The 25,984-nt window shown below is 40.5% G+C and overlaps 1 protein-coding gene across 1 annotated transcript in view; it reads right to left on the bottom strand.

Annotated features, from left to right (window-relative positions):
- Window positions 1–25,984, bottom strand: part of grin3ba (glutamate receptor, ionotropic, N-methyl-D-aspartate 3Ba) — a 92,739-nt gene that overhangs the window by 18,387 nt on the left and 48,368 nt on the right. Inside the window, exons 2-8 of the mRNA XM_085440647.1 lie at window positions 20,343–21,043; window positions 13,888–14,384; window positions 12,540–12,811; window positions 11,684–11,920; window positions 6,964–7,110; window positions 5,545–5,690; window positions 2,637–2,752 (exon numbers count right to left, since the gene is read on the bottom strand). Coding sequence (XP_085296773.1) covers window positions 2,637–2,752; window positions 5,545–5,690; window positions 6,964–7,110; window positions 11,684–11,920; window positions 12,540–12,811; window positions 13,888–14,384; window positions 20,343–21,043 — 2,116 coding nt within the window. The remainder of the gene's footprint in view (window positions 1–2,636; window positions 2,753–5,544; window positions 5,691–6,963; window positions 7,111–11,683; window positions 11,921–12,539; window positions 12,812–13,887; window positions 14,385–20,342; window positions 21,044–25,984) is intronic.

Raw genomic sequence — 25,984 nt, 5'->3', positions numbered from 1 at the left:
AGAGCACCTTGCCTGGAGCGACTCCACAGTCCCAGTTCCAGCATCTCTCTGTATCTCCTGACCACAAACTGCTCTATAAATCCCGCTTGCATCCACATACAGACAAAATAACACTTCCTCTCTTTCCTTGCTCCATTCTTCCACTCTGTGTCCTTTCTTCCCCTCCCTTATTCCATCTGCTTGGGGTGAAGGTTTGTCTTGATTAGGAGACTCTGTTGGCTGCCTCTTTTATCACTAGCTGTGCAGAAAGGAGCAAACTGGCAGTGGGCAAATGAAAGCCCTCTATCTCCTTCTTATGCTCAACTCCCACCTCACTCACTGGCCCCCGATTTCTTTACTTTTGTTGTTCTTACTTACTTTTTAAAATCTTTTATTCCGTCTCGTGTTTTTTTTCTGTTCTCCCTCTTATTTGTTTTACTTGTCTCATGTTTCCTGTCTGTGTCATTTCCTGTTCTTTCTTTATTTAGCCCCATCCTACTCTCCCTCACTCCTGCAAAATAGCTACTCGAACAAGTGTAGATTCTTTGCATGACTTATTTGTGTAGACGGTGAATCAAGTAGTCATCAAACTGACACGCTCTACATATCAATGAAACCTGCTTTCCCTTCTTCACATTCATGAGTAATGGCTCAGCGCTGTCCCTGGGCTCATTTTGTACAATGCAATGAAGAAAGCACTAGATAATCTCCAGTGAACAAGGACTGTAGAGGAAGTAGGGAACGTGGGAGTGGGGTCTTTCTGAGGTGACACTTTGATTGACAGAGAAATAGTATCAAAGATAGTGTCTGGTCCCAGGTGGCACCCGTACTAGCTTCTATTTATCGTCTGTGTTTCTGTTTGTGCCTGTATCAGTGATATGAGGAGAAAAGAAGTCTGATATGAATCAAATACACAAATGCATGCACCAGCACACAAACGCACACCTACAGTAATATGCGTGGACATAAATAAACATATGTGGTCATGTGTGAGCTCCCAGCGCCAATTCTATCCTAGTAAAGAAAAACCTCCTGGTGACTAAGCTACAATGGGTTAGAGGTTAAATGTTTGATATATCCAATAAATGTGTTGCGCTAGCAGAAATTTCACTTCAAAGTCACCTTCAGAATGTGTATATGTGCAGACGGCATGTGACTAGAATACTGTAAAACTTGCTATAATAGCTAGAATGCTTTATTTATCTCGGCAAACGGCAGAACCTGAGATTTATTGGCGCTGGGACATAATTTCTTTCGGCAGGTCGTCAGCAGCGTTTATTTCTAAAAGTGTTATAATTTACTCCTGTGTGTGCGTATGTGTGTGTGTGTGTGCACATCACTGCAACTCCTACTACTGCTACAGTACTGCAACTTCTTATGTTGCAACTTTTTCCAGTATATGGGGCCATAATAATCACGTAAAGTAATCAGTTACTTGGCCAAAAAACATGAGTTATTGTTGATATAAATGATCAATGGCTACAGCACACAGTGTAATTTGTCTTGTATTAAAGCCTCCAGAAAAGAGTGATATAAGCCCTTTAGACTTTTTTGCAAATAGGGGCAATGCTGTTTACCTTGTAAACAGATATATTATATATTTCTTTGCATACATAAATCTTATTTACAATATTTAAAAGCTTCTATTATTGTTATATTTCTTCTTTTCCAACAGTACCTCAGTGACACGTGCAGAAGGAAAATGCCGGAAAGAAGGAAAAAAATTCAGATTTAGCTGCACATGTTTTCCGTGCACGTCTCTGAAAATATTATGGTTTTTGGGGCAGAAAAATAAAGTGTACCAAGAAAAGAATCACGCACACACATCAGTGCCAGACTCTCAGATATAAGCATGCGTAAGCCCACATATTCATGGAGCAGTGTGCAAGAACTTGAATCTGATATCCCCCTGTGGGGGTCATTAGCTATTTTCTGATTGGCAGTGGATTTTTTTTACATGTTTTTTAAATGTTCTTGGAATGTCTGAGCATCAAAGTCCAAAGTGTTCTGACTGGGCAGTCTTGTTAATAATAGATGGTTGAATACTTTTACCCTGGAGCGTTATAAGTTCACACAGTGAATCACCGTGTTATTCTGTCAGTCATGTTGTTTCCTTAGCTACTACATGACTGACTACAGCATTTGAAATGAATCTGTATATATCTATATCTATATGGGTCTCCCATTGCCTTAAATTCACTTTGACCTGCCTTGAACAGTCAACTTGACCAGTGATAGCATAGCAAGGAGGAATGAGCCTTTAAAAATGCATGCATTAGCTAGGACTCTATCCTCACAGCACTGACTCTGGAGAGCAGGATCATGTGGCCCACACCTCATGTGTGGCCTTCCACACATATCCTGTGGATATATACTATAAGCAGTCAAAGAGCTAGACTAGCAAAGGTCAATAGAAATTTTTAATATATCCCCCAACCCTGAGTTAAAGTCCTGACCTGAATTATTGTTTCAGTGGACCTCTAAGTGTGTGACTACATGAATAAATGTTACTGTTTTATAGAGTTTTGGGGTGTGCATGTGTATGCATGAGTGCTTTTCAACGCCTTTCAAGTTGTTTTTTAAAAAACTGGCTTCAAACAACAACCACGGGCCCTCACAAGTGATAAAAACAAGTGTGTGTGTGCTAGTGTCTGTACCTTCAATAGCAAATGGCTTTCCCACAGTAAGCAGTTTGCAGTCTGCATCGATAGAGACCTCATAGTCCAACAGGGCTTTATCCATGATGAATGCATCCAGGGCAGGAGGATCTGTCCTTCACCACCAACAACACACACACGCACACACACACATCACAAGAAGTGAGAGAGTAACATTAATTGAAGACGATTAATCTTCGGTTTTACAAATCAGATTCTGTTTCCACACAATTCCTAAATCTCCAGACCTGCTCAGGAACCTTGGATTTAGGGCTGTTATGCCACTGTGTCATTTATACAGGGGATAAGATTAACTGCATTCTAATACACTATGTAAACACATACATCATTACCTAAACCAACATCCTCTGTCGCGGACTGATAAGGCATTATACACACTGCTGAAGACTTTCCTACTCTGGCAATATCGATCCAATTGACCCTGATTGACCCTTAATTATAGACTGTTCCTCTGTGTGCAGCCTGTGCTGCTGACCATGGTTGGCAGAGGATTAGTTCCAGGAAATAAGGCTCAACAGACAGGGTCTGAATGATAGACCTACACACAGATATGTATATACGTTCGATGCAGAGACTTTCAAAGTGATAATAATGAACAAATAAACTCAGATTTGAAAGGCATAAAGAAGACGTGTACAAATATAGTCAGTCCAATGGAAAAATAGACAAGACTGATCAAATTACCTGAAACTTGTTGTTATTCAGGACATTTACCACTAAACACAGGCTGACTTTACAAAGTCTTTGCAGTGCTGGGAAGAAGGAAAGTCTGTTTTTCTCTGTCTAGACCTGTCAAATACTATGCACAGGGAGAAAAGTGAGGATAGAGAGTTCTTTTGGGACTAAAGAGAGTTGGAAGCTACCCGATGCACGGCCTTGGAATAAGAGTTGTGTGTGTGTGTGTATTTGAGCATGCCTATAAATATATAGGCATGAGAGTGAGCAGGTACAACTGTAAGCTCTAAGCTTGTGTATGTGCACACGTGTGCACAATTTCCTCTGAGCTTATATGTTTGTGTGCACCTGCATGTGTATCGTGCCTCTCCAGGAGAAGGCTTGGGATTTTTCTTCTTTAAGATTTGACTGCAGTATTGGGGTCAGTAGTTCTGCCAACACAGTATTTTACAGCCTTACTCCAGTTCTCTGCACTGCTGTGACTTCGACTTCTGCTTTGCCTCACACGCAAACAAATGCCGCCTTCATCTTTTCTGTTCTCATCCTCTTTCTCTGAACAAGCGCTTTCTATCTTCCCACTTGAATCACAAAGTCAGCACATGCACCATCTCAGTAGCTCTGCTGGTGCTCTCTGGAGTAGGCATTGTGTCTGAGAAGTGTGTGCGTCGTTGTGGTTGTGCTTGGTACAGTACATGGGCAGGATAAAATTATTATTATTATTTTTTTTTTACTATTTTTGTACCCTGTGAATCCAGTCTAGTGTTTTTGATGTGAAGTTTAAGGGGTCTAACGTGGTAAAACGATCTGATTTTACATAAAATAAAATGATAAAGTAAAATGTAAAAACCTGCCTCAAAACAGAATCTTGTGCCCAAACATTTAATCTTTCTGTCATAAGCCCTTTTCTTTATTCAACAGCAAAACTATGAGCGATGAGATGCCACAAAAACTAAATGCGAATACTAAAAGTATTGCCACTCTCATCCTCGATTGCTGGTAATCTGATGGAGAAGCTAAATCCAGAAGACCGCTGAAGGCAAAACAGTTTAGGCTGCCAGAAACCAAAGTGGGTTCATCCTCAACTGCTTAAGGAAAGCCAGCTGGTACGGAAATAACAGATTTGCTAGATGTGGAGGAGTGAAGGACATGTAAAATAAATAAAAAAGTAAATATACAAAAGCAACATAATTTGTGAATAACTAATATAATGAATGACGAGTGTGAACATAGTCTAATTAACTGGTTATTCAGAATGATTATTTCTTGGATTCCTCTGTATGACCTTTTTTCAGCCTTCAGATCATCTTTATAACTTCTGTAATGAGGTTCATTTATTTCATCCACATCCTTTGCATGAACCTTATGAACAGAACTACTTTCTGTCACACTGACTTTTTTTTTACGGTTTTCCATTCATTTTTATTTTCCCCATCACTTAAATTTGTTTTTTAAGTGCAATTTGTTGTAGCTCTTTCTTTTCATTTTCAATGATTTATGTAAAGCATTTTCAATTTCCTTTGTAAATTAAATGCGATACAAAAATAAACTTGTCTTCTGTGCTTGCTTTCATCTGCTTTCTGTCCCCATTCGACATCAGAGTGAATAATTTTTTCTCAGCACTCCCTACATCAGCCTGCCCCTGACCCTTATTCATCCCTCATTAAAAAAAATATTTCTTTCTTTATAAACTACAAGGACTAATGAAATATAATTTATGTGTTTTTACCTCGGTTACACCTTATGCTGAATTGTGTCTAGATAAGGAAAAGCTCATGATTATGCATGGTTTAAATACATGGGGCTAGAGCACTGAGCACTTCTTCATATTTCTGTCGCATGCACTTGCAAAACAGTGTGTTCTCTTAATAAGAAAACGCTGATAAATGGGTTGCACACAACAGCACTGCAGGTGTAAAGAAAGCAGAAATCATCCCCAAAGCAAAACTTACATTAAGCTTGTAGCTTGTTCTTCATAATAATTCAAAATAAATATTTAAGAGAGAGAACGAGTAACATGCAAATTGTTGGTGCAATTAGTAGAACTGTTTTGCACAATGTGCATAGAAAATAAGTCCACTGAATATAGAAAGCCACAAATACGAGATGTGAACGTGACTAGATTTTTTTTTTTTAGGTTAGCAGGAAAGGAAAAGGGTAAAAATGGTTATTTTCAATATTTCAGACAGTGTCCATGGATTTGATTGTTTCTTACTTTAACATGTGTACACCTTCTGGAGTGGTGGGTTGGTTGAAGCGTCTCATGTAGTCGTGCATCTCCGGGAAACTTTTCTTCATGTAATCCTCAGCACTGCTCTCCCTCACTGTACCAAAACGGAAGCCCAGGGACGGATGGTGCAGCTGTGGAGATGGAATAGGAAGGCATGAGTATAAGAGAGGGTGGATATGTAATTTAAGTGATGAATTCAGGTGATATCATCCTATTTAGGAGTTTAGATAAGGTGCTCCCTTATTCCTAAGGCGTTGCTACAGGAGATGGATCTCCGCATTTGATTTGATATCAATTTTTATACCGGATGTCCGTGCTGATGCAACTCTGCAACCCTCACATTTATCCAGGCTTGAGACCAGAAATAGCGTTGGACATCCTGAGCCTGGGTTTTTGTCTCCTTTAGGTCTTGAACCCAGGATCTTTCAGATGCTAAAATAAGTAAAAAATGTACTTGAGCTGATTTTCTTGACTACAGTTTTGATTTAAGTATTTATTTACTTTGATTCCTCTCTTGAATAAGCCCCTTGCTCCACCAGGCGCCACATTTTGCTCTGATTTCAGGGCTGAACAACAAGTTTCCTTGAAGGATGGGAAACAGTGTATATACCAGGCTTTAAGGTATGTTTTCTCATATTGGTGAGTATGTGAGAAGTGCTACCCAGTCAGCAGTGACATCTATATTAAAGCCCAGCAATTTTAAAGGAGGCAGTGCACACAATGGATCAACTGCCATGGGTGTGTTTCTTGCACAAAACACAACAAACAACACACCACTGCATCCATTTAAATAATGGGTTTACTGCATTTTGCTGGGGCGGAACACAGCCCTATTGTCGGCAGTGGGTCTCCAGTGGGAGTGGAAGAAAGTATTTTTCCCTTATTAAAATTAAGTCTTGGTTGGATAGTTTGTTATATAGATATTGTGCATATTCAAGGCCTGAATACAATAAATTCTGCATAACTTTAATTGTCTGTTTTAATTTACCCTTGCCATTACCGGTATAGTTTGGGCGGGAAGCTTTTAAAGTTATTGTTTGATTTATGTACCGTTTTAACTGTGGGCTGGGAACCTGCCTCAGTGAATTTCCTTTGATAGGCTTTCTTCGATGCATATTGATGTTTGGAAACAACAACAATTTTGGTTCTCCAAAACTCCCAGCTCCCATTTTGATCATCTTTAGCCCAAGAGAGGGCAGCTATCACGATGGGGCACATATTAAATTCACAGTACTCCTGAACTCCCTACAGAGTTTAGGGAAATGGAAAGCAATAAGCCTTCACAAATATTTCACTGTCTTCTCATTAGTTCATCCTTGTGTAAGATTATTATGCGTGTGAATATATGTGTAGCACGCTAACATTTCTGGAGTGGCATGTTTGTGACCTCGAAAGTGGTCTAACCTTGTCATCGTGAATTCCGGAAACCTGCTCGAACGTCTTCTCCCCCACCATTACTGCAGCAAGGTTGGCCGTATAGCTGGACAGCACCAGTAAACAGAAGATAGCCCAAAGGTTCATCAAGAAGCGTCCTGTCCAGCATTTAGGGGTCTGTAGAGTGGAGACGTATGACAGGTGAAACTTGAGTTTGGCTTACCTTTGACAGAAACTAGGTTTGAAAACATATATGTGAGAAAGGACAAAAGCAAAAAAAAGAAAAAGTGTTTAAAAAGGTCCTTTCAAATGTGTCCCAGCTTCAGATATGTACCCTCTTCATCCAGTTCTGCTCCCCAAGGAAAGGCAATCCCATTTATTAAAACAGAGCAAAAGAACATCTAATGCAAAACACAAAATCTAACAAAATGTGACTGTTAGTGTGACACGTCAAAAATATCTCTCCGTGAAATTGGCTGCTTCGGGGAATGAATCCACCTGAACACTGTGATCATTTATTTATTCCACCAATTAAAATCCACTTAAAAGAAGAAAAGAGATGAATTTCCAGTGTTGTAAGGGCTCGGGATTAATTAGATATTAATTATACAAACAAGGTTGTAACCCATTATAAAGGTTTTTGAAGTGTTTCAGAACTCTTTGCACAATTAATTGGGGAATTCAACAGGGAGAAACAGAGAATGGCGTGCACAATACAAGCATAAATTGTTGTCGTTCTATTTGTTGTGAGCTTTTTGTTCTATAAGCCTATCGCACTAATAATAGCGGCAGAGTTACAAGTGGAAATTTTGACTGAGGAGCATCTTAAATAATTTTTTTAAACATTATCATTACCCTTATGCCCTCGAATTGCAGTGTAGCAGTGACAATCTTAAAACATGGATTCAGAGAGTCACAGTTTCATGTTTAACAAACCTAAGGAACCACTGCCATTAACCTGCAGTGTGGAGCCAACGGTCAGGACAAAGTTTTATCAGTCCTTAGCCACACGTAATTAGCTGCTTAATAACTTGGTCAAAACTCATGTTGTCTAGATACTCTCAATTCACTTCACAGCTCAGGATGAAAGTCTTAACAGCATGGTGGTACGCTCCTTTCTTTCTTCTTGTTGTTTCCACTGCTGCACATGTGCATGGAGCAGCACAGAATAAATGCATTGCTCAGTAAATTATGGTACTCAAACTAACACTACTAGTAGCTACTGTTAGTGCAGTAAGGGGTTCACAACTAGTTTTAACTCATCTACTGTATATGCTTCTTTTGTGTTCTTTGCTAAGTTTAGCTCTGACTGAGCTAAAGTAAACAGAGCTGTCACAAGAGCTTCAGGGATTATATTTTTTTTAAGTTCTGTTATTCTTTTCTTCCCCTGACACAACAGAGCTGGATTTTCATTCTTTGCACTTTTCATGGTAGTCAAACAACATGACACCAGAGAGATACTGCACATGTACAGGTGCAAATTGATTGTCATAGTCCACAAATGTGCGTGACTGGTCTCTTTGATAAAGAGTGACTGTTGTGATCGAGACAATTACAAAGTACCATCCTGAAATAAATCTCATTTGTCAAGCATATGATGGAGCGAGACATTTGAAACGCCAGTATGCATTGTTTATTCACTGTCATGTGCACAAGTTTAACGTAGCCCTGCCTCAGGGAACAAACAGTTTTAAGAAATTAAAATCTCTTTTTGCCTGTCGTTACAGCTTTCACAACTTTTTCAGCTATTCAGATAAAAAGACAGTGCTATTCACTGAGGCGGACAATAATACCCGAGAAGATGGTGGAACATAAGAAACCTGGCTGTGCAAGCCGTACATGAGGTTTGAGATAATAAAGAATATTGCTTTTAACACCATGTGTTATCATTAGGCCTGGATGGGATCTTGCCCTGAAATAAAAGTGGAATGACTTTGATTTCATTTTCATGCCTGAGGTTTTTTAAATCAGGTCATTCGTGTGTATGCCCACTTTTACAAGCTGCCGGATGAGCTGCTGGAGACGTTCATAAGAAATGAACTGACCGCTGCTTTAACTGAAGTGTGCAAGCTGCTGAGGCTGATGCTCACCATTCCTATTACAAGCACATCTGCAGAGAGGTCTTCTCCCTGCCTGAAAAGGATTAAAGTCTACCTAGAAACACCTGTGGACAGGAGAGACTTGGCAACTTGGCAACAAGTTCAATGAAACCTTTTGATTTCATTGACAGAGTTGCTGAGAAAAGTGAAAGATAGGAGAATGCCCTTCATCAAAAAGTAGAGGTGAGGAACTACACATACTTACATGGCCTGTCAGATCTCTGTTCCAATATTGTGAGTTTGCTTGCTAGCAATCCACTTTGGTTGTGAATGGTGAGCTTTTTAAAATGCAACTGCATTTGTAAACTGAACACCTTTTAAGATTTTCTGTTGCCCCCATGAGGCTAAGCTAGCAGCCTTTTGCAGCCATTGCTGACAGATTGGGAATGTAACACAGGGTGTAAAAAAATAACTAAGAAATAACATATATTGTGTGAACTTGGACAAAAGCATTCTTCTAACTGCTAAAAATGCAGCTTTCACTGACATTTTAGCAGTACTGGCTAGAAAGCTAATTACGCTAACATTGGCCCCGTGGGATGGCTGACTTCTGTGATGTTTCAAGCTGACTGGTTTTAAAACATGAATCATTTAAAGGAGCTGTAACTGAAAGTGAACTTGATGGATACAAAAATGATACTATGGACAACTTGTGATTTTATTATTAGCCTAAATAATAAGGCTAAAGCTGTATTTCCTTGGCAAAACTTTACAATCCTGCAAGTTAATAATGCACAGATAAAATAAACCCCTGTTCAATTTAAAGGTCTAGTATCACTTAAAAGCGACTGCTAATTCATTCTAAAAGCAACAGTTCATCATCTAACACACTTGTTTCCAATCTCAAATGGCTTTTAAGGTTAGATATGTTGACAAGAACATTGCTATCTCGGTTATTTTTACCTGGGGTTGCCTGAGTGTAAATTCAAAGGAAATGAAGAGCAAAACAGAGGACCTAATGTTACTCTAAACCCTGATAACAATGGCAGCTTCATATAGTACAATACAGTGATATCCTTGTTGTGAAACACAACCACACAGATTAATGGTTCTTGTGCTTGGCCTGCGGAAGTGATGCTCAGTTATTGCTATCTGTAGTAGTCAGGTATGTTGAGGATAACAGCTTATGTTAGAAGAGGAAAACCTAAATATATTCCTTAAGCATTTGTATTGCAGAAAGACAAAAAATCAGAAAAATTTTTTCAGTTGGTTTCCTTGTCTTGACATTCGACTGATCATTAAAGTCAAGTTGTAAAACTCAACCCAGCAGTAAAGGTTTAGCAATCAATTTATTTCCCCCTTTCTTTCCCATACCCTGAGTAAACCTGACGACTTGGCTGTGACCCAGCACACAGAGGTTCAGAGAGTTGCTCAAGGACATTTTAACAGGTCACAGGGCTGCTAATGAACACAACCTGTTAACTGACACATCGCCAATGCGATGATCAAACCTGTGACCTTTCAGTAATGGGAAGGTCTTACTAATCACTCGACCGTTCTTTCACTTAAGTTGTTTTCTCAGTTTGCTTTAAGGGTAAAATGTGGTTTTGTATTTATTTAAATATTATGAGCGGCAATCTCACTATAAGGACAGGAATAATTTAAGGAAAAGATGTTACTGCACGGAAACTTGAAAAGCAAGCAAGTTATCTTAATGATTGATTCTGGAACAATGTGAGGCTATATAAAACAAAGACTGCAGAAGACAGAGTCGTTATTCACTGGCAAATACATTGAGATTGTGTTTGTGCACCAGTGTGACTGTGGGTGTCACACGATCTGTTAAATCTGACAAGGTTTTGAAAAATGCTGTTACTCCAAAGGTACATTTAATATTTGTAATTTACATTTTCATACCAAACAAATGTCATGAAAATAAGTTGTCTTTTTTTTAAAATCTCTGAAGTAACAGACATTGTTTTTCAAGTTGCTTTCAAGTTATTAAATAAATTTGCCTCAGTCTGAGGATTTGACTTCCATTTATCTTTCGCAATTCTGTTTCTCCCTGATATTAACCTATGTCGCCATGTTTCAACTTTGCCTGCTCGCATGCCCCCCCTCCTTTACATCATCCCCTTTCTGCCCACCTCCACGTCACTGTCAATCTGTTGCTTTTCTCATCCCTGCTTACCCACTTACCCTTTCAACCCCATCTCACCATCCCTCTGTCAGCCTTCCTAATACCGTCTTTTTGAAACCTATTTCCTGATTCGCCTTCTCACCTTCCTATCCCCCTCACTGGCCCTCTTCTCCGTGCCTTCTTGTTTTTAACTTTGGGTCTGACTGCGTTGGGGAGCTAACCTCAACTTGCTCCCATTTTCACCACCTTCATCGAACCCCATCATCCTCACCATAACTCCTTCACTCTCTGTCACTCACTTACCCTTTCACCTTTCTGTCCCTGTATGCGCATTATCCTCCCTGTACCTTTCTACTTCATCACTGCCTACCTTCTTAACCTATCCACTATCAATCTTTTCTTCTCCCTAGCCATCTCCATCATTTTTCTCTCTAGCACCCTCTTTCAACTTTCCTTTGCCATTGACAATAAGCATCCCATAAAGCATCCCCTCCCCCTCTTCTTTGCAATGACTTTTCCTCGCCCTGCCCCACATGATGCCAATTAATCACAGAGAGAAGAGCTTTGTTACCTTGGTGGCGACAGTGCGTCCAAACAGTATGGCGTAGCAGAGATTAAGAGCAGAGGAGTAGGAGAATACACGTAGTCTGTTCCGGCCATGGGGTGTCATGCCAAAGGGGCTGTTCCACTCATACAAGGTGAGGAAGAGCGCTGTGAGATGCAGCGTGACAAAAATACCCACCCACATGGACCAGTGGAGGGGCCACATGAAGGCTCCAATGGGAGCTGCAGTGTCCTGGCTACGGACCTGTTGGATCAAATGCAAACACAAGAAGCTGACTTGAGACCGTTGATTGCCATGCATTGTTTGTATAAACTTCTGTTAATGACTCCTCGGCAAATTAGCTTAAAAAAATGCACACATTGTTTTTATTCCGTGCTATTTATTATTCAGCCAGGAGAAGAAATCACTTTTTAAAATGATGAATATCTCATTTTCAAATGGAGTCGTATTGTCAGATCATATCATGCGTTGCAGATTGTCAGCTATAGAGGGAAATGCTAACCAATCAAAGAATAGCTACAGCATGTTTGAGGACTCTGTCTCTCAAATGCCTCTTAGACTCATTACACACTCTTAAACTGCATCCAATTTTGAAGTTCAGTAATTAACATACACTCTCAACTAATGATCTCCCGCTCCTTACTACAATACCAAGGTGAGGGGGCTTAGGGTGAACAATAAGTAGCTGCAGGCCAAATGATTAAATCATACCGGCAGAGGCATAAAAAGTCAAAGTAACACTGAGGACTGCAGTGCTTTAACTTAAAACAGAGCACATTTTTAGGACATGCCATGAATTCTACAGTCGTAAAAAATCAAGTTTAAACCTCCAACAATTAATGATGACTTCAAGCAGTTGTACCAGAATGCCCAGGCTGGTGGAGTAGAAGGGTGAGGTGAAATCTATAACTCTGCTCCTGGCAGAGTTAATAGAGAAAGAGGTGACGGCCATATCGGCGGTTCCGCTCAGCAGATCTCCTACCAGTCCCGTCCAGCGTCCTGTCCCACTGAGTGCCCCATACTTTCCATCTCCCACAATATATAAGTCGAATGTGAAGCCCATATCTTCTGCCAGCTTTTCCAACAAGTCAATGCAGTACCCATAGCAGCACTTTCTCAGGTCCTCTGGTAGTTCTGAGAGGAAAGAAATGATGATGGTGTGATATCCATCCGGACATTCATATGCATGATTTGGATGTGGTTGCACATATGGGAATTGCCTACAAACAACCATAGCTGAAGGAAAATGTTGATAGATTCTTACATTACACTTCAGCTTTGGCATTTTTTATGACCTGGCATGGACTACATTTATTCACATTAAGTACTTGGATAAAAAAAAAATTAACAACCCTCAAACTCATTAAAGAAAAGTAGAGCTGGCAAGATGTAATGGAGCTGCTCAATATGAATTTTTAAGTTCTTGCCATGTTTGCCATTTTAACTGCTCTGGCAAACATTTTCCTTGCAATATCGCTTAATCAACATCAGCAGCGTCCCCGTTGCTCTTGCTTGGCTTCTGGACCTCTTTTACAAATGAACCATCATGAATTTTATTTTCAATATTTTGTAAGTTATGTTATGTAAAGGTGTAAATACCCCTCTGCATTGAAACGATTAATCCTATCAATGGCAACCGAATAAATTCACAGTACACGTCAACATTTAGTACCTGCATCATCGTGAAAAAAATTTACATTTTCCTATAGCTTCCATATGCAATCGGCTGATTAAAGTTAAAGAAAGTCAGGTTGACTGTTATTACTATGCTGTGGACTGGATGTATAGCTGCAGATAATCTCATGTGTGAAAGAAAGATCGTAGTAGTACATCTTTGACAAGATACTCTTGATCTCTTATTGATTGAATTCCTATATGCTCTTCATTCATGAAAGATGTAGCTGGTGAGTGTAGCCCTTGACCCTGACCCTGTTATATTTTCAACTAAACTGACCTGGTGCAATCCCTTATTGATTCTACCTCAAATTTCCATATGTGCTCTAGAGACATGGCCAGCCAAATACAGCAACACTGAAACTGAAAGGAAAAGATCTGAGGGTTTATGTAAGCAAAGCTTGGAGAGGCCATAAATTAGAAGTCATAGATGCTCACAGTACAAGTTAAAATGTTTCTGACAAGTATTACACTTCTACAGTATAATGGTTCTATAATGACAGTATTCTATGGACAAATGGCAAAATAACACTCACCTGTGCCATCCCAGTCTACTGTTGTAGTATTTGAGTTGTGAAGCTGGTTAAAAAGGCCATGTATTATACTAGACTGGTTAGTTTTGGGGTCCAGACAAAGCTGTCCAGCTGGACACAATCCATCCTCGTCCACCTCCCGTGTGAAGACAAATGGGTGTTCCACCAGGGTCACGACCCTGAGGCGGTGCCCTTCAACCGAAAGTCCCGGCCTCCAGCGACCTCCAAAGTTGCCGTCACCCTGGCCATCCCCTCCCCTCACCCCGGCTCCAAGACCTTGTCCCTGGCTGGTCATGAACCCTCCCACCAGTCCCAGAATGCCACCCTCCAACTCCAGTCGACCTCGGGTCCACTGGCCTACAGTAACCCAAGCAGGCTGCCCCAGAGCACCTCTCTTCAGACTCCATACATGAAACAGTTGGGAGGACAGAATCCGAGAAACACCAGCATCGACCTGGATCAGGCCTGTGGCCCCGGTGAAGGAAGTGTTGGAGAGAAACCTCGAGGGACAGAGGACAAAGAACAAATAATAAGTGGAAGCCAACAAAATATAGAAAATAAACTTGACATCCACCTTAAAAAAGTACAGCCTGCAATATTATACAGATGACACTAAACATAGTCTATGAAAAAAGGCTTATGAAAATTTGAAAATGGGGCTAATGCAAGAAAAAAGTTACAGTGTGGTTGCAGAGCTTAAGCAAGTCTGGTCTCTAATGGGTAATTGCATCTTCCAGAGAGTCATAATTAAAAGTTAATGCAGTGCAGTGAGGGTCTTCTCCTCCTATCTGCCAGTCCATACAGACAGTCATTGCTATTCGGCTCACTCGTCTCCACACATTAGGAGGAGCAATCCCCATTCGCACATAAATCTCTCCTGGCCTCTTGAACCACGCAGGGATTTTTTTGCACATGTCTTAGCAGTCGATCACGTGGACATCATCAAGCCATACGAGCTCTGTTTGATAATAAGGGATTGTCATGAGGTCATTGTAAATCATAGGGGTGGTTGTTTAAATGTTAAAGTATGCAGGGACCACTTCAGTATGGGTGTTGAACCGTGCCGGGACTGTTGATGATGTCTGGGTCAAGGCTAGAAATGGCAAGTTTTCCTTCCATATAATAGAAACGGGTGGTTGAGCCGGAGTCCTTTCTTAGAACAGAAAACAGGTTTATCCTCTTGCGCTTAGTTCCCTCCCCCATCTTTTCTTCTTTTCTCACTCTCATCACTAGGTTATATGCATGCATTAGCTTAGATTGTGGCAGCTGAGAATGTTCTTCATTAAATATGGAATATCCAAAGGATAATGAAAAGGCTAAATTTATCTTGTGGGTCATTAACCTGTCCTCCAAGTTTAGCCTTTACTAAAGCCTGTCTGCCCCACACAGCGACTGATATAAAAATGTGAATATATGTAAGGTTTTATGTATTCCGCTTTAGTTCCTTGCCCTATATCCTTTCATTGTGATTTACTATAACATCAACATAATTGTAAAGAACTTGATTAAAAATGCTTCTGATTGGAAGCCATCCCCGTTCCCTTTCACATTAACTTATGTTTCCTCATCGGCAGCTCCCTTCTGTCTCTGTGGCCATAAAGCGAAAGTGCTAGCCTTGCCTTGAGCTGAAATCACTCATGGTAATAGCACGGCTGAATCATCATATCCAATAGACAGCAGATTCATCAAGCCAACCAACTCCAGACTCTTAGTCTAAGCTGGCCAAAGAAAGAAAAAAAAATAGCCACACTGTAAGCTTTACATCTTTTATCCAAGGAGAAAAGTGCAAGGTCTCAAAGGGTCCTCTCCCACAGTTTGTGACACGTTTGGATTCATGCCCAGAGATAAGAGGTGAGATAGGAGTGTGACATAATATAGGGATAAGAGCAGTGGTGTAAAAAAAATGTACTGCACACTTTAAAGCTGCACCACCTTTTAGTTATGGGTCCTGCGGATTGTTTTTGTAGCATCAGGCCAGAGGCTGTATTTAAAGGATGACTCTGGATTTCACAGCAGGTTGATAAGTCACCCAGCTATGTCAGAGAGGGATGGCTTCCTTCCCTAACACCTGGCCCAGGTTTATGCACTCAGAGTAAATGTCAGTGGTGTGGTCGGTAAATGATGACTCTATAAGACTGTCCCAAGCATGCGTCTCAATCTCTTGTCAGTCCACCTCCTTCAGTTTGGAGGAAAGTTTACTCCCTTCGTCTTTTTCTGCCTGTCTGTCGGGAATGATACAAGGCCTGCTTGTTTCATTGGTTTTAATCTCTTCGGGGGAGATGGAGTCAGCGTGGCAGCTTGTGTCGAGTGAGATGGCACTGACTGGCAGATTTCACTCTGATAACAACAACCCGCTATCTTTTTTCCTCCTTTTTCTCCTCCCTCACATCCTATTCCACACAAGTGTGTCCTTCTTTTCCTTTGTTTTTACTTCTATTTTTCTTTAGCTGTATCCTACTTCCTCTCTTTTATCTATCTGTTTGTCTTTGACCACATTCTCCCTTCTCTCTAATGTACTTTTGGGAATAAGCACCTAGGGATTCTGTGATTCTGGACATTCTGAAGAGCAACATCAAAAGTGGCTAGTTTCTCATATTTTTATCTTCATTGCTTTGAAAGAGTAATTTTGTAACTTTTATTTTTGTAACCTCTCATCCTCTCATACCTTCTTTACTTGCTAATATCTCAAGACATCCTCCCTCCCTCCCTGCTTTCCTCACTCTGTCCCCAGGGCATTGAGCTGTTAATTGCCTTTTCCATGTGGAAGTCTCTCACTTCCTCCAGCTTTGTTAAGGCTCTCCGGAGAACTGCCGTGTCTGGCTGTTGGAGGCGAGGGATAAGAATCAGGGAGTACACTGGAGAACAAGTGCATGAGTTTGAATAGTGCAATAGAACAACCCCTTTTATCAGTCTTTCACTGGCCATGAACAAAGGTCACTGAGACTATTTTGTGGAGAACTCTATTGTAAATAGTTTAATCTGATAGGCTAGACCATGTGCCAATTGGTTGCCCACGAAAAGATTGCATTTTTCCCTAGAGTCCTGATGAAGTTTGAGTCATTTAAAAATGTCTTATTTTCTTTTCTTCTTTAAATAAAAAAACAAAGCAAAACTTATATCTTCATAGAAATAGGCTTAAGTTGAACTGATAAAATATATACCTTGGATGCAGTCTTAGTTTAGCATGCACAATACTTCATTAATTGTCTCTAAAATATAGTGTAATAAAGAGTTGCTTGAAATGATATTCATTTGGCACATGGGGAAAAACTAAAGTGTTACGCAAAGTAAAATTTTGACTTGATACAAATTTAAGATTAACAACCATGGTGTTAAAATTCATACAGTCGTAAAAGAGGAGAAAAACAATACAACATAATTCAGCCAATAAACCAATAACATATAAAACACAACTTATAGAAAATCAAAGATTTACTAAATAGCCGTTACTAGTCATGATGTGATTGTTTGGTGTGATATTAAGATGAAAATAATGTTGTAGTCCCCTGGGAGGCCTGTCTGTCCCTTACAGCATTCTGCTGTGTGTTTTTATATGCTGGTATCCTTTTACTACATTGGCAGTGTGTTTGGGATTATAGCCATCCCGAAAGATGAAGCGGTTACCAATCAGATTCTTTCCAGATGGTATTACATAGATGACTGCACTTTTTTGCATTCATCAATTTCATTTCATCAACGCCACCCACCCAAAAAAAACCTGTACCACTGGCTAAAACACTGGCCCAAATCATGACAGAGTGTTATACAGATGGCCGTAGACACTCTTCTTACGTATATGTTGATGATTATTTGAACCAAAGTTTCACTTTTATATTCATCACTCCTTAAAGAACTGTTTCAGTCCAGTTCTTGTATAATTTGTCATACCTCAGCCTTTTCTTCCCGTTTTCATTCCTTACAAATTGCTGCTTGAAAGCCAGTCAGACAATTTCTAATGAGGTTTCTGATAAACAGTAGATGGATCATGTGAAGGGCTAGATGCATCTCTCTGGTCCCGTGCCAGGTCTTTTCTGTATGTCTTCCTATTTTAAGGATATTTTTAGTACTGCCACTTCTTCTTTTATCCTCCATTTGTCCATTTTATTCTAATTTTTTTAAGGGCCCACTATGCAGGGATATGCCAAGTTTCCAGCTAATAGCTCTTTGGAAATCACCTTGATGGTGAAAATGTAATTTTACACCTGTCAATCCGTACTATTTTTGCCAGTTTTTTGTAACTTCAACTGAATGAATAATTGATAGGCCAGCGATAAGTGATTCAAGAGTGAAAATGAGTGAAAAACCTTGAAGACATTCAGCAGCCATTCAGAACTTTTGCACTTAACAAAAACTGATGAGTTAAAGTCTGGCTCCTTGGAAACAAAATATCAAGAAATGAGAGGCGGCTAAGGAATTTTGCATAATACTTTACAACATATTAAAAATATAGATATGATAATATCATAAACGGTCCATCAAAAGCCGGTTAGGGTTATAAACTCTCTTTCCAGTTTACCTCTTCAGTCTCTTCTATTTCAGTAACAGCCTTGCACTAAGTAGGACTACACTACAGCCTCAGCTTATCAGCGCATTTCATGCCTGACTAAAGTAAAGTGACTACCACTGTTGCATGTTTTCTGTCTCTGCAGCTTCTCTGTCACACATCGCCTGAGTCATTTAAAGCTAGTCTGTTAAACGGCACTAACATCTGCATGGTTGCTGGCTTGATCGAGTCGCTACAGTTTGGTGCTCTTAAATTCAAACTTTGTATACATACTGGCCCCTGCTTTCATCAGCGGCATTTGTTTGTAGTGATTTAGGCAAGTAATTTATCAAAATGTTTGCCCTATTATCATTATTGTGAGTTGTTTTGGCCACAATAACCATGAAGTGAAAAATCTATCGTGGCGGCGCTACTCTGAACCTAATTAACTTGTTTCAAACTCTAATAATGGATGTTCAATAACACAACTTCCACAAAAGCCTGTGGCCCTCCATGCCCCATGGTTCTGAGATCCCAGTGCTCAACTAAACTGCTTTGCGGACAGAGTGCTGTGAGAATCCAGCTTGTGATTATGTGGCTGTTGTCTGTGATCACTCTCAGCTGGCAGGCACCACGTGGGCTCAATATTTGCTGTGGACCCAGCTCCTACCACAAATCCTTCCCTCACCAGTATCACATGACTTGGATGCATGCTGTTTTATCCATTGTACCCTTTGAAGTATATCCATGTCAACTGTTAGAGAAAAATATTTAACTTTGCAGTGAGTTTATTGCAGCAGGCTTCAGTGCATCATGCACTATCAGCCACATATTGCTCAAGAGGATTTCTAGAGTATGCGAGTGTGATAGGTTTTTGCACTCCATGTCCGAATGCGAGGATTTACGTTTTTCTGCTTCAAATGAAAATGTTTAAGGTTTAAAGTGTATTTCAATCAGTTTTTTCCCCCCATGTGTCAGTGGTTATCATCGTAGACCACACCTTGTCAGACCCGTGAAAGCTGTCAGAAGCCTTTTTTTGAAAGCTGCAGGAGTTGGAGCAACAGCAAACAGAAACACACAAAACCCCTCTGGTGTCAGTCTGCCAATCTGTATGCCATAAAGACCTCCTCCCCACCTCCAGTATGACAGTGCTATTCAGAAATTACCACCCCCATGGTGCAAAGGACAGACAAGGGCAGCAACCAGAGCATACAGTACCACAAGTGGAGCCAGTAACTCCTCACAAAAATGTCAAAATGTCACTCAGAAAGCTAACGGCCTAGCATGTATTTAGTGATGTGACCAGCGAATTTTAAATGCAGTTTTTCACTGTCTTCTATGAATCATTCGGTTATTTAAATAGTAAAACTATGTGCAAAAATTCAGAAACCCAGGAGTCATTTAAGGTGAACCTGTAGCTGCAAGGAAGTATAGAGTGTAGAGAGTATAAAGCTAGTCTTATGCCATTTGAAACAATACATTTTATTTTTAGAGGAGGTATTACTATCATCTCTAAACTAAACCATAAAACTCTGGAGTTGATCTCAGTGCATCAACATTGACAGAGAGTGGGGTTTAATGATGATCAAGTAACACTAGGCACTAATTCTAGACTTTGCTAAACAACCAAATTGAGATTAAAGTAAAAGTGAAAGCTTATAGCCAGCATCAGCATCATCAAATCAACCCATACCCCCGACTGTTATCTGTAAGGGTGCCTATAGCAACAAACTACACTGCATAGGACTAATAAGAATTACCAGTTCCTGCACTGTCAGTCTGTATACCAAAAAAATATATACTTGCTGTCTCTGTCGTGTGTACTCACTAGTCAGATCAAAGCTGCCAAATAGAGTAATTTGTTACAAAAAACCCTATATAGCTAAATATTATTAGAGGTGAACAAAGACATTATTTTAGCCATTTTTATGTGAAGTAACCCTTTAATTAGTTGGTGTATCCTGTACATTCTTACCTGGCTAGATATTGTCCAGAAGAGGGCTGTTCATGTCGGTTTGGTTTGTCATAGCAATTTACCATGTTCTGAGTGAGTGCCAAATCTGGCCTCACCATGGTTGCTGCAGTGACCGCCCGGCCAATCAGCTGCAAAGCATCCCGTATATAGAAGCTTATTGGCTTGCGGCCGACCTCCCCATAGGCTAACAGTCCAAGAGGACCTCCTAAAGTGTGCAGCGAATCTGGAGACAAGGGATATCCCATGATCCACTGCAGTGCTGGTAGTGATGGTGCGAGACGCTGAGCAGCCCGAAGGACGGAGGATAGACACTCGGGGTCGGATCCCAGGAGGAGAACAGACGAAACAGGTGAGGGGGAGCGCAGGAAACGGGTGGAGATGATCTTCAAAGCCTCTTCTTCCATCTGCTCCTCCCTTCTCTCCTCACTGCTCCCCCCTCTTCTATCTCTGCTCCCTGTGATGCGAGTCAGGTTGATTATGTCCCACAAATGCCAGGTTGAACCACTGTACTTCTGAAGGTGGGTCAGTAAGCCATCACCGCCTTCGTCCCAGCCTGGGCAGATTACAGCTGCTCCTCCCCAGCTGTCCCCCCGACTTCCTCTATCCCTATCCCCACCATCTCCCCCCTGCAAAACTGCAAGGAGCAAACTTCCCAGGGTTGATGGAGGCACACGGGCTGACATCTGCAGGTGAAATCGGTTCTGTGACAGAGGATAGGAGTAAATAAGAAGAGTCGAAAGAACCAAAAGAAAAAAGTAGATCAGTGAAAGAGTTAGGAGAAAAAATACAAAAATATAAAAACAGAACAAATAACAAAAAGAGAAAGAAGATAAGAGAGGAAATAAAAAGCAAGATCAGACCAGAGATTAATAGATATCACCAAAACTAAACACCTCTGGGCTGAATAACATAAAATCACATTAAACGTAGCTTTTGTATGCACCAGAGCTCTGCAAAACAATTCCTGATGCGGCAGTAATTTACAGCAACACAGATCAGAAACAATCAGTCACATTTGTTCATTATCTCTCACTCTGAATGAGAAGAGTCGCACTGATACAAACAAGGAGTCAATGATTCGCATCTAATCTGCAACATCACAGTTGGCTTGGCAAGACAACAGTAGCATCCACAGTTCATCCAGAAGCCCACATTTCCAAACCCCACTGAAAACACTAGCTTGTTTCATACTGTTCCAAAATGGATAACACTGTTGTCCTTGAATGCAGCTCACAGATGGACCTTCCCCTTCCTTCCTTTGGGGTTTCTATCCATTTTTCATCCTATCAGTGCACCAGGCAAGGTTGAGGGGGGAGACTGCTTTTATATAAAGAGCTCAAAGTTTAGCTTAACATGACCTGAAGTTTGCTTTGAATGGCTCCACCCAAATGAATAGAAGAACATCCTCTGGCACAAATGCATACACATTTTCAGGATCTTTGTAACATATATCCAGAAAGACGTCTGTGCACTATAAAATAAAACACACACAGAAGTTACCTAATTGAATCTGTATACTATTAATCTACGAGCTCATGTCCAGAAACACTTGTGGAAAGCACACACATGCCTGTATATCTGAAGATAAGCTATCTGAACACAGATGTAACCCACACTGAGACACATTTATTCAAGTGGAAATATCCCACCCAGGAGTACAGAGTAAACAGCGCAACCCTCTGCTGAAAGTCCTTGAGTCTCTTAAGAGAGTCAGAGAAAAAATATTTGAAGTCTGGAGAGACATGGATGAATTAATGCCGTATGTTTGTCTTCCCGGAAAGGCCCAGGTGTGTGCAAGGGGACAACTGAAGATAGGTCTTCTCGTTTGAACTCCGCAGGGGAGCTAGAAATGTGGGGGTATCTGGTAAGTGGGGGTTGTTGGCGAGATGGTAATGGATGACAGAGACTAATAGAGATGGGAAGGTAGTGCCTACAGGTGCAAGTTTTATTCAGTGTATTTCTGATAGGAATAAAACTAATATTATGCATATACAGAAAATGTGACGATAGAAGATCAACAGAGCGCCTCAAGGCAGCTGGAGGAATTAGTATGTAAATCTATATCTGCTCTCATCCTAAATTCCTCTGAGTACGATCTATCTAAGCTAGCGCTTAAATATTAATATTCGACTAAATGTATGGTTATGTTATGATTCCTGTCCTGAAAAAATTGTCAGAGGCTACAAAAATCGGAACAGACTGAGTCTGCATAATGGAGAAAAAGCTGTAAATTATGTTCCTTGTCTACATAGCTTGTTAGAAAACGAGAGACGAATTGTTGCTGCATTTATCACTGTCAGATTAATTGTGATAATGTTCATCTGCGGGATATCTCACTGCTGCGTCAGCTGTTTTGTACCAGCATTATTTTTTTTCCTAGCACAATCATAGATAGCTTGTTTGACTTTTAAAGAGATTCTTTTACAATTTCAATTACATTTAAGGCATTTAGCCTGCGCTCACGATCAATTTACAGGGAGCACGACAGCAGAACTACTTCAAGGGTGAGGACGTGAGAATAATAGCAAAAGCTCAGCAAGGCGTTAAAGAAGTTGTGTTTGTAGTTGCTGGTGTTAGAAGAGAAAGCAAATTAGAGAACTCGGAAGAGGCAGACATGGGGGCCGTGATGTGATTCTGGAGAGATAAGGCGATATGAGCCATTTCAAGAGGACGTGAGTTCCAGCCCATAAGATAAGGAAGCACTCTGCTGTTTTGGCTTGAGAGGGAAGACTTCTGAAAATGTTTTGTAGGAAGTCGAATGTGTGATCCACACAAGTGGACCCAGTGAGAAAGTTCTTAAAAAAAAGAAAAGAAAAAGCACATCAGTAAGGCTTATTCTGGTTATTAATTTAATCCTTTCTTGTCTGCATTTGAATGTTTCATCACAATTGTGGTATTAGAGTAAAAGAGACATGTTTTTGATGTGCGTATTGGTGCAAAGGTGATGTAATGTAACATGAAACAACATCAGAAAAGAAGGATCACCAACAAACAGACACCTTCAGCTTTGTATGCTGAAAATACTCTAGCCTGATATAACACCATTTTATCTCACCAACTCCTTTTCTACTTTTGCAATAAGATCAAGAAATTCTTCTGTAATGCAGTTTTGCTATAGCCAATCCCGAGGAGAGATCTCTCCCTGAGCCTGTGTTCAAGGGTCAGGGGTAGCAATGACTCACAGACACACTGCTCTTAGTGATAATTGTGGAGAGAACTAAAATTTTAAAAGTGTGGTTACACTTCACTGGAGTAGATAACAATGCTCATTTCCACGGGCTTTTGCAAATTGGCAAAAAATGAGATAAAAATAAACATGGGCAGCATTAAACACATCTAAACAGAGCGTGGTAGCTACTAAACTTTGGCTTTTAGGTAAGGAAAAAATCCAGTGTTGTAAATGAAACAGTTGCACTGGATTTCCAATGCAGGAATGAGAGCATCATTGTGAAGCAGAACGTAGCACATTTTTCTAACCTCAATTATCTTGTTTTCAGAAATTTTGGAAGCCAAAACCTTAATTAAAAATAAAATGTAATTGCAATTGCCAGCCTTAAGGACTCAAGCAAACAAAATTCTTCGAAAACAACTCTTAGTAAGGTAAGTTGGCAAGGCACTGCACTGGCCAAGCAAATACATCAAACACACCTTGCTGCGTAATTCAAACTTTTGAATCTCATATCTTCCTGCTTATGTCACAGTGTTGCAGTGTAAGATAAAATGATTCAATGACCTAGCTGCTGATGCCAACTCATAGTAAGCTTCTAACAGCTTACTGCCAGTCAGCCTTTTATTCGTCATTATGCTTTTCTATTAAACACACATGCACACTGTGTTCTTTTTTGGATTATAAAAAGGAGGCATTTGCCACTCATTCTCAAAAAAAAAAAAAAAGCTGAAAAGCTCTTCAAAACCCTATATATAGCATTTTTAAGTATTGCAATGTATCCAGAACAATGAAAGCTCTGCCAGTCAGCCATCGCTCCAGCTTAATCCAGCGTGTCTTCAAAATAAGCTGGAAACATCAGTGTTTATCCCAGTGACACACCAGATTTAATGTATGCATATGTATATGGTTGCATTCTGGCTTGTGAATACTTACAACAGTCTTCACTTCGAGCTGTCTGCATGAATCTGTGTTGTTTTTGACATCCCGGTGTTCTTGCCTCGGGTTGAGTCTGATTTTATTATTTTACGTACCAGACTTTGAATTTAGCGGACCTGAGGACACCTGAGTCATTATCTAGAGGGATACATGTGGCATATTTGCTACGATGTCAAGATTAAAAGTGGCTGTGCTGTCTGGAACTAGGAAGTTTAACGTGTGTTGGCAGGCTTCTTCTGAAACACAGATTCACTTCTGTGCTATTTTGTGGAATTTGCTTTGGAGTGCAGGGACCAGCTACAGACAAACAGTCCTGATCTTGCTAGCTGTAGTTCTGAGCCCCTCTGTGCGACTCAGGTCCAGACCCAGGTTTATCTATTTGTAAAGTACACAGGACTTTTTCAGGCTGAGTTAGAACTGTAATGGATTCGCTAAGCAGCGCTAGATTTTCACCTGTAAGGACCTCCAGTGTGTGTATGTGTGTGTGCTTTTGTGCGTATGCTCTTATCTTTTTCTATTCTCAGGTAAAAGCTCTATCCACAAGCATGAGGTTAGAAAGACTCAGAACTAAGGATGCAAGATAAGCAAAGCTAAAAGAGTGTCAGCATTATTCCAATGAAATATAAAATCCATAGCCCCTTTCACACATCTGCAAATTAGGATCCTTGAACTAAACCTTTGCTTCTACTTAACAGTTCCAGTGTGCTGTTAGCCAATGATTTTCAGGTCTTCAAACAAACTGCAAACCTAACACTCCCAGGCAGCAGAGAGGCGCACACGCAGTAGGCAAAAACAAGCAGACACAGATACAGTGCAAACACACCAAGGTGTGAGCATAAACCCAAAAGGATCTTTGGGCAATGTGGAGTAAGCAAACCGACAGGAGTGCGTTGAATCAGAACAGGAGGTAGCAGCTCTCAGTTAGTTAGCTCATTCCTTATTTAGGTCTCCATAAGAAAAGCTGGGAGACTCAAAGGCGTGCACTCAGTTGTAGACTTTCGAGAGCCAAAAATGGGGGAGGAAAAAAGATTTCCCTGAACAAAAAAAGAAATAAAAAAATAAGCACAGAAAAAACAGCAGCACCTGCAGTTTCAAAGCTTATTAAAAGTAAGTTGGAAGGAAAAGCAAAGGGGTGGGACATGGGAGCAAGTGCATTTTCTGTGTTTGTATTTGAGAATTTGGTTTGTTGAAGGAGGCAAAAAGGCCCAAGCTGAAGCACTTAAAAACCAGATGTCTCTGCTTGGCCTTCCGTCACTGCTTCAGGCAACGGATCACTTTACCTTGCTGCAGCTTGATTTATTGCAAAAGCACACTCTAGCTCTAGTTGGGTTTAACATTGCGGTCATTACTCATTTGCATTGAGCTAAGCAGTGGTGGATAGAGTGAGGCCCTGCTTGGAGTCGTCCTCGCTGCTACATCCAGCTGCATGGACCTCTGCCTGAGCCTCTGAATGGCTGCTTAGCTTTTTCCTCTGTCCAGGAACAAAGCTCATGGTCAGGGCAGCACTCCAGACAACAACACTTCACTGAACACATTA

Source organism: Copadichromis virginalis, linkage group LG19, assembly GCF_057382275.1.
Source record: "Copadichromis virginalis isolate Kocher_CV1m ecotype Utaka linkage group LG19, C_Virginalis_male_GT1.1, whole genome shotgun sequence".
Classification (NCBI taxonomy): Eukaryota; Metazoa; Chordata; class Actinopteri; order Cichliformes; family Cichlidae; genus Copadichromis; species Copadichromis virginalis.
Note: the sequence above shows the minus strand (reverse complement) of the source record. Positions and strands in the feature narration are given on the sequence as shown.